This window comes from Amphiura filiformis, unplaced genomic scaffold (assembly GCF_039555335.1).
Source record: "Amphiura filiformis unplaced genomic scaffold, Afil_fr2py scaffold_164, whole genome shotgun sequence".
Taxonomy (NCBI): Eukaryota; Metazoa; Echinodermata; class Ophiuroidea; order Amphilepidida; family Amphiuridae; genus Amphiura; species Amphiura filiformis.
The window spans coordinates 42,322-59,363 of record NW_027305628.1 but is presented as its reverse complement, the minus strand read 5'-3'; the positions used below and the strand labels follow the sequence as shown (position 1 = coordinate 59,363).

The following is a 17,042-nucleotide window of genomic DNA, read 5'->3' as shown; positions in this document are numbered from 1 at the left end:
TATTCCACACCACAATAGCTCTAAACCATTGTGTGTGTACAAGGCCACACCATTTTTGTATACGCGGTATAGTGGAATGGCTGTTCCTTTTACCATTTGTCCTCCCATGTTAATCCAGAGAACAAAATGTTAATTTAAAGTCTCATTGCAAATGAATTTTTATTTTTACTTTTCGAATTTGGCTTTGAGCAATAGTGACACATACCATGTTTACAGAAAAAATAAAAATTCAATTCCAGACACCGTTAAAATGTCAAACTTTGTATTTTTTGTATTATATTTAAGTAATTAACAGCAGTAAGTTTCTTTATTCAACATCATAACCTGTTCATACTTGACAAATTTATTTGTGGCAGATTTGCATTCCATTTATGAGCATCTTAAAATTGACACTACATCACAATGCATTGACCGATTTCAATTGCGTTTTTTGATTTTTGATGCTTTAATAAAGCTCACTCATGTAGAAACATTAAATAACGTGTTTTTGCTGTACTTATTTTGAGGTGATATGCCTAATTCTAGTTTTAATGAAAATCGACCTTATTTTAAAATTGCAGTGCTAATAAATGAAACTTTTGCGTTGTAGAATGATGCTTTTAAGGGGGTACTACACCCTTGACCAATTTTGTGCCTAGTTTTGCATTTTTCTCAAAAATTATAGCGCATTGGTGACAAGTAAAATATGAATATTATAGGGGCAAGGACTACAACTACTACACTGGAAATTTTATTTCAGCACAGACAACAGTTGTGGAGTTACAGTCAAAAATGAGGGAAAATCAATATTTGATCAATAAGTCAATAACTACTTGCCTTGAGTTGCTGAATTTGCAGACCAGTAGTTGTAGTCCTTGCCCCTATAATATACATATCTTACTTGTCACCAATGCACTATAATTTTTGAGAAAAATACAAAAATACGCTCAAAATTGGCCAGGGGTGTAGTACCCCCTTAATCGTAACAATGCTGACGAAGATCACGTTATAAAATGTGAAAAGTCCTAGTGTTTATATTTTGAGTTACTTATACTTAAAATTCATATGCATAATTTGTTTCCAAAATTTTACAATACAGAGCAGCTGCTGTGTTTAGTTCAAGAATATGCAAATTTATGCAAATTATGATGTTTTTCTAACAATGAACACCATTTCCTCAGAAAAAGTTTAAGTAATTAACTGCAGTTTCTTTATTCAACATTATAACCTGTTCATACTTGACAAATTTATGATGAATGAAAAGCCCTTCATTAAATATTGAAAAACCCCAAAATTACTCATGTCTAATTTACATAATAACGTCATAAATACATAATTAGCTGTAATTAGCTAATTTGCATAATTACTTACTTTTTGTGTATTTTTTGTTATCAATTGAAAGAACTTTGTATACATACATGTATGTGTGCAAAAAACACGCACCCTGATACAATGTACGGTTATTAATTGGCATCAATTTTGCATATTAATTAGCTGAACTTAGTAATTTTTTTTCAGCTTTAATTTGTTTGCAGATTGGCCGAAATGTTTCTACATAGGCTTTTTAAGCTTGAATTTGTGTTTTTTCCTTTAAGGTTGGTCTGAACCCTGGAATTATGAAAACTTTCGGGCCTCATAACTGCTAAATTATTAGTCTAAAGAATATAAAAGTATACATTTTTAGAATGGAAATGACTTGATGAATTCATCTGTGAGGTCCAATTTGGGCCAAAATGCTCATTTTTGGAGAAAATCCCAAAAACGGGTTTTTGGCCCAAATGTCAACGTAACAAAAAAAATTGTTTGGCCAAAAAATTTTTTATTAATTTTTAAAAACTAGATAAAAATATCTAAGGACCGTTTTTTCATTTTTTTTAATTTTGACCAATTTGGGGGAAACATCAGGCTTTTTTATGATTTTTTTGAAAAATTTGCATTTTTGACCATTTTTGGTGCAAATTTCTCAAAGTTGGTCAAAATTCAAAAAATAAAAAACTGTCCCTAGATATTTTTATCTAGTTTTTAAAAATTAATAAAAAAAAATTTTGGGCGAAACAATATTTTTTGTTACGTTGCACGAAAAAATGTGGGCCAAAAAACCCGTTTTTGGGATTTTCTCCAAAAATGAGCATTTTGGCCCAAATTGGACCTCACAGATGAATTCATCAAGTCATTTCCATTCTAAAAATGTATACTTTTATATTCTTTAGACTAATAATTTAGCAGTTATGAAGCCCGAAAGTTTCCATAATTCCAGGGTTAAGACCACCCTTAAGTGAGTAATTTAATCAAAAACAGCATTATTGAATTTAATTAAGTTTAAGCCTTTCCTGATTTAGGTATCACACATTCAAAAACAGTTTTTATGGTTCAGTGAATAATTAAATTGAATGATGCAGCTTATTAATGTCTTTCAATAATGAATAGGCCTTCCTTCATGTGAGATGGCTTCCAAGCATCGTTCTTCTCTGCTGTTGGTCAAGCTGGTTCCCCGCATGCTGCAGGATTTGCTGCAAAGTCCTTTAAGGTGGTGTGGTCCCTCACTTGTCCGCTTGTAACAAGTTGAGTCTTGATAAAGGCCACTCATATAAATGATTTTTGAACCATTCAAGGAATGACCAATGAAACAAGTGTATAGGGACAGCATAAAAGATCTAACCAGGAATCTGTTGGTACATTGGTTAAATTAATCAATGAACACAAGATTTATCATTGAAGTTACAGTTGTTCCTTCCCAATAAATTAAATTAGAATGAAAAACCTGTTAAATTTACGCATTTTAATGCATACAAAAAGCCAATTTAGAAAAGTGCAACTTTTGTTGAGGAATAAAATTTCATAAATGGCTATATGATTACTCAATGAACCATAAAACATGTTTGAAAAGTGTAAAAATTAATTCATGAACATCTTAACTTTAGTTATTTTAATAGAAAACAAAAAAATATAGAAACATTCTTTTTTGATTAATTTTATTTAAGTGAAACCAAAAGTCATGCATAAAAAGCCTATGTAGAAAAATGCAGCTTTTTTGGCCGAAAATGTTATAAATGGCCGTATTTCTCATTGAAGATGATAACAGATAACAAGAAAACACCATTCACTTGATGTATAACTAATCAGCCTATGTTCCAAACTTTAAAACAAGAGAATTGATCAAGCCATTTTTGGATTATACCAAAAATACCAAAAAAAACAGGAAAGATTTTTTAAACTTTGGCCCCTTTTTACGTTTTGAAACGTTTTTTGGTAGATCTATCAATTGCACACAAATGAATTGACATACGAGGGTCGTTCAAAACATTCTACCTCCATCATCACATCTCTGTTATCGTACGTGCCAGGATATTAAAACTAAAATGTGATTTTTGGTTGTTTAGATATGTTGGTTAAAGCGAATACAGATTTGGTATGTTGCAAACGGTAAAAACTGAAGTTTAGTAAACATCATATTGTAGTTGAATAGATTCATCAGGTTTGTTCAGTAAATAAACATTTTGGATTTTTGTTTGACAAAACCAAGTGAATACTCACTACAATATTTCGTCCTACTCATCGGAGGACTTCATCAGGTATGACTGATATGGTCATCTGATCCACTTTCCCGGCAAACAAGTTTGAGTGGTTTCCGGTGTTCCTTAGTCTCTTTTGCAGACTTCAGTAGTTATCATAGACGTGAGTTAAGAGGTATGTGCCCTCCTCTCTGTTTAGGGTCTTGGTGCCCCGTCTCCTTATTTCCATTGTTTCACGCACTTCTCTAGACCTTTTATCGTGTTCCCGTCTAAGGATCTTAGATTCTTCCCAGTCTATAACGTGGTTTGCCCGTGCAACGTGATCTCAAATTGCTGATTTTGTTTGTTCCATTTCGGATGTCCTTCGCTCAGAGCGGGTGTACTTTTTCTCACTCGCCTTTTTCACTTCTGCCTGGTGTTCAGCTAACCTGGTACTAACATGCGTGAAGTTTCTCCGACATAACTGAGGTCACAATTTTTGCAACCAATTTCATATATGGTCGAATCCAACGAAAAGTGTACACGGCATGTTCAGGGCCATAACTTAAAAGTATTAATCAATTGGCATTCGTTTTTGTATTGTGTTTATTCGCCTTGATCATACGCTTCGCGCCATATATAATAAGACCCCCTTCTGTGAAAAACTTAGACACAAAGACCCCAAAACATGCTATTTTTACCCATTTTTTCAAAATATTTCTTAAAGTATTTTTAAAAACATCTAAATTAGTTATGAAAAGAAGTCATTGGATTGAATCTAAATTGATTTCCTGAAAGGTGTGTATTCAAAGATTGCCTGTTCAATTTTTCACATATTTGTACATAATTATGAATTTTTGTGATAATTTTTTGAGTGGTATTTTTTACATTACCTACGAATACATTTTTCATAGCACTAGATATATCTTTAAAAAATGGAAATCACTAATAAATGCGCAATTGATACAGCTTTGATATGTCCAATACTGAAATGCATTGCATTCGGACATCTTTATTATTGTGTTTAGCTGCCAGAAATTCTAAATGGCACAAAGGTAGGTTTGGTAAAAATATGCATTACCTCCGAATACATGTTAAAAGCTGTGCCATTTCCACAAAGTGAGAGAATAGTAAACAATAGTTAAGCAATAGGTGCAGGGTAATACACTCTTTATTTCTACCAAGTTTCAATAACCTGCGTTTAAATATTTCTGAGATGTCAACAATAAAAGCAAGTATTCGAAGGTAAATTTCGGTAACCGAATGTTACCTACGAATACACTTTGACATCATGACAGTATTGTGAAACACCGCCATTCATGCCAATGCCCATATTGGTACATAACGAAGGCCTGTATGTTTGCTATCAAATCATATGTCAATGAAAGTTGCGAATTCACATACATGCCCACCATGCAAAACTGAATACGGCTTAATTGGTGAAAAATATGTACTGAAATAGACGACGGTCTGCTCATTTGAAAGAAAAATCAGATTCAAGGACGATTAGAAGGGGATAAATACTTGGATTTGTCAACTGTCATGTGTGCTTCATTTTAAATGTTTACCGACCTTCTGGTTTCTTAGTAATTTGTGTCCAAATTGATTTATTCGAAGGTAACTTTTGACGTTTTCGCTAAGGTTACCTACGAATACCATGGAAAAAACGACTGTTCTCATTGTCTCATGATCTAGACAACACATTGAAGGCCACAAGACGTAACTGACTCCAAGATGGACTTCACAAGTCTGCTATAACGGTTTTAAGCGATTTGTGTGCAATTAAGCAAATTAAAGTCACTTTAGTGCCTTTGTTTCTTACTTCAATCCTCTTTCAACCGCTGTGAACCGACATTATTAATACATGATAGGGTCTAAAGTATCAATAAACGCACATAAAGAAAATAATACATTCAAAGTGCTTTATAAAATGAAGTTTTGATTGCGATATCCACCAAAAGTCTAATTCTTACCTACAAATACTGAAATGTTACTTACGAATACAGCATAATACATGACATGTGTAATGAAGTGTCCCTACCAATGGAAATTAATTGTCAAAAACTTTAAGCGGTACCCCAGGACACTATTATTACCCATATACGGATTCATTCAACAATTATTTATTATGTAAAATTGCTGATTAACTACTTGTATATCAAAATGAAGTGGTCAAAATCTTGCTAAAAGCATCAAAAATTTTTGATCTAAGGTAATAGCATTTATTCATTTGGACGTACCATCTGAAAGGGATCTAAAACTACCATTTTATTAATTCATTACCATAATAGCAAAATTTAAACCTATAAACTCAATATAGATATTGTTAAATCGCTCATGTTACCTACGAATACCCAGGTTTCTTCACCTTTTCATTGTATAAAGCGTTAGGTGTATGCGTATAATTCCTAATATTCTTGAAAACATATATCATACTCGTTCTTATACAATGTGTAAATTGATTCATACTCATTTGATAAATAAAATACAGAAACTGACCTAAACTTCATTTTCAAAAATAAACTAGCATAAATTGACTAAGATCATATTGATCGCGTTATAAAAATAAAAACAAATATTTTCTGGTTGAGTTAGCATTTTCCTGACACCCTGTGGTCTACATTACACGAAAATAGCGTTAATGGGAATATTCCATTTGTTTTAGGTTGATTAGTATTGCGATAGTGAAAGCATCCTTGTGGTATTCGTAGGTAACATTGGGTTTTGATATCACATTTACTATCACACGTCCTGGATTTATTTTTCAAGATTAGTAATGGCACTTTTGGTTCCTATAAGGCCAATATGTCATCAATCAATGGGCAAAAGGAAAAAATTGTGGAGACATTTTTATTTCGGACTTTTATTTTTGGCCCGTGGACACTTTTGGTTGGATTCGACCATATGCAGTTACCGGTTTTTGCTTTTTCCCGTTTGCCTTTTGGATGGACTAAGATTTGTCTGAGGGTGCGGTGGGGTTTCATAGCCGTGTCAACGTTGTGTTTCTTCAACTTTATTGAGGACTCTTTGGATACGCTCCGAAAGGCCGCTGACGTACGGGATAACTACCATACCCTTGCTCCTTTCCTCAGTGGTCTTACTTTTCTTTGATCTTGATTTTTCTGCATCTTTGTTTTTATTATGCATTTGGTTTTTGACTCTGTCCATCGCCCAATCTGGGTAGTTTTTAAGGCTGCACGTACACGCTCTTCTTCTTGGGTTCTGTCTTCCGTTTCTGTTACTACAGAGTTCATGCGATCGAATAACGTTCTGATCACACCCATTTTTTGGTGGAGAGGATGTTCTGATTTGAAATTAAGGTACTGATCAGTGTGCGTCGGTTTGCGGTACACTAAAAGCTTAACTGATCCGTCTGGTTTCCTAACAATGAGTGTATCTAAAAATGGGATTTGGCCATTTTTTTTTCTTCAAAAGTAAATTTTATGCTCTCAGTTTCATCTATGGTGTTCAGATGGTCGGTTAAGTTTTGCACTTGTTCTTCTTTTACTATCTCTAGCACGTCGTCGACATAGCGCCGCCAATACCGTGGCTTAAACTCTAATGGGGCAGTCGCGATGGCCTGCTGCTCTAGGAATTCCATGAAAAAGTTGGCTATGATGGGGCTAACTTGGCTGCCCATCGCGGCACCAAAGCGTTGCCTATAAATGGTGCCCCGAAATTCAAAGTAGGTTGTTGTTAATATGAATTCAAGCAGCTCAATTATGTCGTCGACTTCAAGTTTTGTGCGCTTATTCAGGTCTCTATCCTCAATCAGTCTTTGTTTAACAATGCCGAGGGCTTCTTTGATAGGTGTATTTGTAAAAAGCGACACTACATCGTGGGAGTTAAAAATGTCATGTTCTTCAATGAAAACTCCACTGAGCTCTTCTGCCAGGTCTTTGGAATTTTTAACATGGTGCTCAGTGTTTCCGATTTTGTTCCTATTTGAGCTCCTTGCCCGGGCTCCCTGGCATGCCTTGGGACTTCAAAACAAAATAAAAACGTGTTTTATATGAGAAGAAAGCATCGAACGATTCACAAATTACACACAAATGTTAGTGAAATTTGCCAGATTTCGACTTGACCACGTTTAATGGTAATTCGTAATTACGTCCTTATTTTAAGCAATTGATGCTTCTTGACGTATATAGAAATAAGATGATCAGTTTGTTAACAACCTTGTATACACTTGCAAAATACAAAAACCTGTGCATAAGACTTATTTGATTTGAACTTATGAAACAATTAATACGACTTGGACCAGCAAGTGCTCAACCGATCGAAGTAAACAACCTATGGAAAAGGGTCAATATGAACTTCAAGGCTATTCTGAACATGTATCGGTTTTGTTGTGCAAAATACACCATACCCAATAAAACTGTACTATCTACAAGCATTAGATATTGAATAAATTATTTGAACAGAAATAAAGCTATTTAATCATTTTTAGAATAAATCTGTAATGATTTCCACATAGATGTGGGTTATCTTTTTTAATCAAGATTAGCTTTCTTTTCAGACCCTTTCCGACATACCAAATCTGCATTTACTTTAACCAACACATCTTAACAACCAAAAATCACATTTTAATCAAGTAACTTTTATTTTATAGCCCAGATTTAAGAGTATAATCATGGGTAATTTCAATTTCCTGGTACGTAAGATTAATGAGATGTGAATGACTCTCGTATGTCAGACTCAAAGAGGCCTGAACAGGATGATAAACCACAATTCAACAACTCCTCCTATACCTTTGTACAGGAGCCAACCGTTGTTAATCCGTGATGAATCCACACTTTTACTGTATACGCGAACGGGAGCGAGACTACGCGTTACGCGAGAGCGCGTAAAATTCGTCATGCCTGCATGGAACCTTTGTGCGTATGCAAGCTTACAAGTTGAATTCAGTATTTTCAGATAGCGGCTAAATTTTGCCGTTTTATTCTGTAGTTTTATTGATGATATTAACAGAGTAATCATCGAAGTTTTTGTAAGGCTTAGTGACAATAATTAACTGAAATTTCCCCGTGAAATAATCATGAATTATATGATCTTTAGCTTCTTTTTGTTGTTGAAAGGATTCAATCATGTTTCACCGTTGTTCATCACCGTTTAACAACTCGCGTCAGGCGCGTCTGCGTGGTTTACTTCGCTCGGGCAGCTAAAGCTGCCCTCGCGAAGTAAACCACGCAGACGACGCGGCCGCATCGTTGTTAAACGGTGATGAACAACGGTGAAACATGATTGAATCACACACATGAGTCTCTTCCATAAATGCAAGCTCTGGTCGAATAATTATTTGATGCATTAAGGGATAGGGTATGAACGTTTGGACAGTATTTTTTGTGGGACATTAGAGCAAATCAGACATATTGCATTCTGAATACGAAGAATGTCCTTCAGATACCAAATAATTGTGGGTTTTTGAAAATCGCAATGTAATACACATTTTAGGCAATGATTAAAAATCGATATTTATGATATTTAACAGTACTCGAAGTAAACTTTATAAATATGATGATTTCTCTCCAGTATGTATACGTTCATGGTTCTTCAAACTACCTGACTGTGTGAAGCCATACTTAAAGTGTATGTAGGTGGGATGAAAAGCCGACGATCAATTGACAATTTTGACCTTTCGTATTGAATATATGGATTTTTCCCCAAAAAACACCAAAAAAAAGTCGGGTCTTTTTGGGACAAAATCCATATCTTGAATATGAAAGGTCAACATTTTCAATTGATCATCGGCTTTTCCTTCCAGCTACATACACTTTGAGAATATATCATTAGGTTTTTAAAATTTACTTCGAGGACTGTTATATATCAAAAATTTGAAAAATATCAACTTTTAATAATTTGTCATAAAATTTGTATTATATCGTGAAAATGAAAATTATTTGATATCATAAAGACATTCTTCGTATTCAGAATGCAATTCGATATGTCTGATATGCTCTCATGTCCCATAACAAATACTGTCGAAACGCTCAAAACGCTCATTCCAGATCCCTTTAGTACCGTTATAATTTTTATCTGCTTATAAATGTTTGTTAATGAAAGACGTACGACTTTTATCGGTAGATCTTGCGGGTTTGACTTAGAATATAATCGATATTTAGTCAACAAACTTCCACTAGGATTAATCTAAATGAATTAAATAAATCCAGCTTGTTTGACATTTTCGAAAACGTAGATAGTAATGTTTTGGCTAATCCTATGTACTTTTTGCTTGTTTCCATTACAGACAATGGCAAATAGACGTCCACGTGAGTGGGACTACTTAATGCCGCATGTATGCCAGTATTGCGGGCAGAGATTTTACAACAAAGTGTTACGATATTTATCTCATAAAAGACACCATGAAACGGGAATTCGTCCTTACTGGTACGACTACAAGAGCAAAACGAGATACATTAAGTCCATGGTTAAGAATGCAAAGGAAGGTTTCACTATTTCTAGACTCAAGACAAGATGCAGAACACAGCCATGTAGGGTTAAACTGATTCATGCTGAACATATCAATCGATCAATGACTTACGATAACGATTCAAACTCTCCTGTCGCATCAGGGAAATCCTCCACGAGTAGAGGAAAAAACTATTCGATGGATAAAGGATTAAACAAGGAAAAACCTTTTAAATGTACATTTTGTAACAAATGTTGCACAACTTCAGATGATTTGACGAAACACGAAGCCTCTCATACTACAGAGAAACCTTTTGAATGTGTATTTTGTGCCAAAGGCTTCACACGGTTACGTAATTTGAAAATACACGAACGCATTCATATTGGAAAGAAACCTTTTATGTGCATGTTTTGCAATAAAAGTTTCACTTTGTTAGGTCACTTGAAGCGGCATGAATGCATACATACCAAGGAGAAGCCTTTTAGATGTACATTTTGTAACAAGGGTTTTACAAGATTAGATAATTTGAAGACACACGAACGTATTCATTCTAAAGAGAAGCCTTTTAAGTGTACTTTTTGTAATAAATGCTTCACAACGTCAGGTAGTTTGAAGAACCATGAACGTATGCATAATGGAGAGAAACCTTTTAGATGTGCATTTTGTAACAAATGCGTCACAACGTCAGGTAGTTTGAAAAACCATGAACGTATACATACCGGAGAGAAACCATTTAGATGTACATTTTGTAACAAAGGCTTCACATCGTCAAATAATTTAAGGACACATGTGCGTGTTCACACTAAAGAGACACCTTTTAAATGTACATTTTGCAATATAAGCTTTACACGGTCAGATATCTTGAAAAGACATAAACTAATGCATACCGGAGAGAAGTCTTTTAGGTGTACATTTTGTAACACAGGCTTCACACAGTCGGGTAGTTTGAAGAGACATGAGCGTATTCATAACAAAGAAAAGCCTTTTAAGTGTACGTTTTGTAACAAAGGCTTCACACTGTCAGGTAGTTGGAAGAACCATGAACGTATACATACTGGAGAGAAACCATTTAGGTGTACATTTTGTAACAAGGGCTTCACACATTCAGGTAGTTTGAAGAAACATGAAATTATTCATACTGGTAAGAAACCTTTTAGATGTACATTTTGTAACAAAGGCTTCACAAGGTCAAGTCACTTGAAGAGACATGAACGAATACATACTGGAGAGAAGCCTTTTAGATGTACATTTTGTAACACGGGCTTCACAACATCAGATAGTTTGAAGAGACATGAAATTATTCATACTGGTGAGAAACCTTTTAGGTGTACATTTTGTAACAGAGGCTTCACAAGGTCAAGTCGCTTGAAGAGACATGAACGAATACATACTGGAGAGAAGCCTTTTAGATGTACATTTTGTAACACGGGCTTCACAACGTCAGATAGTTTGAAGAAACATGAAATTATTCATACTGGTGAGAAACCTTTTAGGTGTACATTTTGCAACAAAGGCTTCACAGAGTCAAGTCACTTGAAAAGACATGAAAGCATTCATACTGTTGAGAAGCCTTTTAGATGTACATTTTGTAACAAGGGCTTCACAACGTCAGGTAATTTGAAGAGTCATGAACGTATCCATACTGTAGAGAAACCATTTAGGTGTACATTTTGTAACAAAGGCTTCACAGAATCAGGTAGTTTGAAGCGGCATAAGTGTGTTCATTCTAAAGTGAACCCTTTTAAATGTACATTTTGTAATAAAGGCTTTACAAGGTCAGGTCACTTGAAGAGACATGAACGTATACATACTGGAGAGAAGCCTTTTAAGTGTACGTTTTGTAACAAAGGCTTCACAACGTCAGGTCACTTGAAGACACATGAACGAATACATACTGGTGAGAATCCTTTTAGATGTACATTTTGTAACAAAAGCTTCACACAGTCAGGTGACTTCAAGAGACATGAACGAATACATACCGGAGAGAAGCCTTTTAGATGTACATTTTGTAACAAAGACTTTACACAATCAAGTCACTTGAAAAGGCATGAAGGTATACATACTAAAGAAGCGCCGCTTAAGTATTGATTTTGTAATCAAAGTTGTACATGTACGAAGACAATTTTAAGGCACGTGAACGATTCATACTAACAAAAAACCTTTAGCATGTGGGTCAGTGTAGATTTGGTAACAAATACTTTACACAGTTAGGTATCTTGTAAGCACATTAACGTTTTTAACCCAACGAGGAGCATTTTAACTGTTATTCTGAACCAAGATTTCACACTGGTGACTTGCAGGAACATGGATATCCACATTAACGATAAGCCTTTTATGTATACATTTTGTAATCAAGTCTTCACAAAGTCTGGTCACAGTTACTGAACTACCTCTGATCACAGGTACTGATCACAGGTACCCACCGCTGAATACAGATATTGTTGCACTACCTGTTAGTATTGCTCCGATTACAGTTATTGTTGCACTATCTCTGATTACAGTTATTGTTGACCAACTCTGATATCACAGGTACTGTTGAACTACCCCTTATGACAGGTACTGTTGAACTACCTCCGATCACGGGTACCGATAAACTACCTCCAGTCAATGTTGACCTACCTCTGATCACAGGTACTGATGAACTAACTCTGATCACAGTTACTGTTACACTTCCTCTGGTTACAAATATTGTTGACCTACCTGTGAACACAGGTAATGTTGAACTTTCTCTGATCATAGGTACTGATGACCTACCTCTGATCACAGTTACTATAGAACTACCTCTGATCATGGTTACACGTCCTCTGGTTACTGTTATTGTTGACCTACCTCTGATCCCAGGAACTGATGAACTACCTCTGATTACTACAGTTATTGTTGAACTACCTGTTATCACAGGTATACTTTTGACCTACACAGTATTTTTATTGCTTCGTATAATGCTTGCTATATTTTGTAACGAAAATGGAAAGAGGCGGCCAGCTGTATATTTAACAACTTGATTCAAAGTTTCTTTTAAACATAAAATAGTTGTTTTCACTCAAGGTCCTTGGAGCATAAAAATAAAAAATGCAGCGCTTCCCAAAGCGTGTGTGGTAGGCGTTGTACGCTTGACGCAATTGTCATTGCGTGTCAATTGAGCTTTCATGATCGAGAATTTATTATTTTAGCTATAGAATTGTTTTCACTAAAAGTCCTTGGAGCACAAACATGTTGAGTGCTTTTTTTTTTCAAATCAGCCACTTGTATACTGAACTATGAGTATAATTGTCATGGGTAACGGACATTTCTGAAATCGACTGCTCAGTGCCAGAAGTGGGTACGTGCACTAGCTTCCCTGTGAACATTTGCCAATTTGGACACAGTATATTGTACTCATATAAACATGGCAGCTACACGTGGCAGCTATTGCACTTACTGATTAGTCGAAATATCCGATCAGACTTGAAATGTACTGCTATCAGATTTGTATAAGCGACGGCACCGCATTGCAGGTACACATTATTATACAATACTTATAGTCCAGTGTCCAAGTCGGTGACTGATTTGAACAAAAATGAATGCGCTCCAGTCATTCGTTATGTAACTCTAATAACTTATTATTCTGTAAATTATTTTCAAAACATTTTTGTGCATGAAATAGAAAATTGTAATTTCATCTATTCAATCATTCAAAGTTCTTAAAAGCACAGTGTATATCTTGCACATGTCATTAAAGAAGTGAAACAAACTTCAAGTTCACTCTGAATATTATTCCATTTCTGATTTAAAATTTAAAAAAACAATATTTTTCACCCGCATTCTGTCGGAACATTTAAAAATTTAAAGCTGTTTCAGGCTTATGACGGGGGTAATATTGCGGCAACAGTTTATTTCGAATAATAAAAGTAATAGGGGTGAATCATCCTTTTATCATGTTGTCGCATACCAAGTAATTGTTCTCCCTACGTCACATTACGTCATTTGTGAATTTGCATTAAAGAAAAGATGATATGAGTTCAGTGTGTTGATTTTAAAACGTGTACTTGATGGCAAATTGTTACTAAAGACTGCACAAAAAATAACGCAGTTGTTTTATATACGCCTATAGCGTCAGAACTAACAATTGTGCTCACAATATTTTAACATAAAATAAAGGATGATTTATTTACACGCATTTTGATACCTCATTTGTCCAATTTCGTTCAATATTAACAACGCAGCAGTGTTTTTAAAGAAAATTACCCGAATTTAAAAGTTGCCGCTATTTGTATTGATTTGAAGTCAGCGCGAAGATCAATGGAGAGTTTTTCGTTCCACAATTCTTGCGTAATGACCATTGATTACTGTAAACTGCAACTTTTAAATTCGGTGTTTTTCTTTAAAAGCACTACTGTGTTGTTAATATTGAACGACATTAGACAAGTGGGGTTATGGATGGCGGAAACCTTCAAAATACGCCTAAGAATACGCCTAAGAATACGCCTAACCTTAGACGTCTAAGATGCAATCTTAGACGTCTAAGATGCATTCTTAGGCGTCTAAGATGCAATCTTAGGCGTCTAAGAAATTCGCGGTAGACTTAAATCAACGAATCACAGGACTAGAAATCCCAAACAACCAATCATCTTAGGCGTATTCAATTATTGACCAATGAAATCTTAGACGCCTAAGATTTTACACGCCTAAGAATTCTTACACGTCTAAGATTGACCATTTGACCGTGACTAGTGATGGACGGTATCGCAAATTCGATCAAAACGTACAACGGACGCTGTGCGTTAGAGAATATTTCGAACAATGGCTGGGTGGTGTGTTTTTAATAAACTCATTTTCTCTCCATAGCCACCCGCGTCAATCCCAAAGAGAAAGGGGTGATGAGGTGGGAGGGAGATAGGGTACATGTTCTCCCACCTTTCGGCACAATGGCCCATTGTTTTGTTCTTTTCAGCCACTTTGTGACAATTCAGGCGGAACAATGTATTTTTACATAAGAGGCTTTTTTTCATTTGAACATAATCTAGCAGTTGATGTTGTTGTTGCAAACTGATAAAACTTTAATTTGTTTTAAATATTTTGTTTTTCTGATGACTTGCAGTTAATGTAAGATTTCTATTTGTGTGGCTATAGTGTAAATGATGATGATAATGATGATGATGATGATGATGGTGTTGTTGTTGTTGTTGATGATGATGATGATGATGATGATGATGATGATGATGATGATGGATAATACAAATGATGTCAGATGATTATTAGAGTCGTGGTGGTGATGATGATGGCAGTGATGAGGGATTAAATTTAGTATGAAATTTTCACCCCCACCCCCCCCCCGCACCCACCCAGTCAATGTTGTTTTGATACTGAGATAGGAACGGACTAGTATTGGCTCCAACATTGATTGGGGGAGGGGGTTGCAAGCAATATGAAACATTAATGTTTGCCACTCATGTTACTTGTAATGTTTAAACAAAGAGCACGTGTCTATGGTGTCACCCTGCTCACTTTTCATGGAAATACACAGTTAAGAGACCTTGATACCTCCATTCAACAAGAAAGTTAACCTGACGGTGTAGGGTATGATGCGTTTATATCCAATACGTTCAGAGGTCAAGTTATAACTGCACACACATTATAAGGTCAACCAACTATGTCTTTATAATTCGAACAGCGTGTGACATATTTTCGCCCCCGGGCCAAGGCCAAATCGTCTTTTATAATTGAAGAGATCAGATATGCATAATTTCAGTCTGCAAAGTGCAAGAAGACCGAAGAGGTCAAATGTTCTATGTTAAAAATAGAATCATGGAGGTATATAAATATATGCTAGGCATGTTTGTTCCTCTTTGTTGTTTGTGTATTAATTTTCATCATCATCATCATCATCATCATCATCATCATCATCATCATCATCATCATCATCATCATATCATCATCATCGTCGTCATCATGCTCATCAACATTAATACCTGACTACTACTAGCCACACCAAAACAGCACACCAAACCAACGAAAATAAAATCAAACCAATTAATCAATCAAGAAAATCACATTGGTGATACCGTCCATAACTAAAATATCAATCTTAGACGTGTAAGAATTCTTAGGCGTGTAAAATCTTAGGCGTCTAAGATTTCATTGGTCAATAATTGAATACGCCTAAGATGATTGGTTGTTTGGGATTTCTGGTCCTCTGATTCGTTGATTTAAGTCTACCGCGAATTTCTTAGACGCCTAAGAATGCATCTTAGACGTCTAAGATTGCATCTTAGACGTCTAAGGTTAGGCGTATTCTTAGGCGTATTCTTAGGCGTATTTTGAAGGTTTCCGCCATCCATATGGGGTATCAAAATACGCGTAAATAAATCATCCTTCTTTCTATGTAGAAATATTGTGGAAACAATTATTAGTTCTGAAGCTATAGGCTTATTTATAACAGCTGCGTTACTTTTTGTGCAGACTTTATATTTGTCACATCATCACATGAATCCACATTCTATACATCATGTACTTCCAACATCACGTCGTCAACACAGAACTTTTTCTAAACAAACGACCTAAAGACATGGAATAGAAAAGAATAATTAAGTGCATAATCTGGTTTTTCGTTTTGTAGATTTTCATGAAGGTATAATTACGAGGGTCATTCAAAAAGTTCTACCTCCATCATCAAATCTCTGTTATCTTACGTGCCAGGATATTAAAATTACCCATCTCTTAAATCTCAGCTACAAACTAAAAGTTATTTGATTAAAATGTGATTTTGGTTGTTTAGATATGTTAGTTAAAATGAATACAGATTTAATACGTCGGAAATGGTAAAAACTGAAGCCCAAAATTTAGTTAGCATCATATTGTAGCTTTGCATAATCTCCATAAAAACGTTTTTAATGTCAATGTTTTTAATACGATTATCCAACTGCTTACTCAGGATAAATATTTTGTTCATATTTGTGCTCCCTGACTTGCCTTGGGACTTCAAAACAAAATAAAAGACGTTTTATAATGAGAAGAAAACATCGATGGGTTCAACAGAAATATCAAACACAAAACACGAAATGCAAACTAAAAATGCACATGTCACGTGACTTGCTTTAGATTTATCCGGCTCCTGAATGTTTGTCTTTTCTAATCAAAATTTCAGTTAACATCCACTTAGCATGCTTAGCAGTGCTTAGAGAGCA

General features: G+C 35.1%; 1 protein-coding gene across 1 annotated transcript; it reads left to right on the top strand.

Moving 5' to 3' along the window:
* The first annotated feature begins 10,284 nt into the window (after positions 1 to 10,284).
* LOC140145180 (uncharacterized) lies at positions 10,285 to 12,384 on the top strand. The gene has a single exon (XM_072166954.1). The coding sequence runs from the start codon at positions 10,285 to 10,287 to the stop codon at positions 11,965 to 11,967; it is 1,683 nt and encodes a 560-aa protein (XP_072023055.1). The 3' UTR covers positions 11,968 to 12,384.
* The last annotated feature ends 4,658 nt before the right edge of the window (positions 12,385 to 17,042 follow it).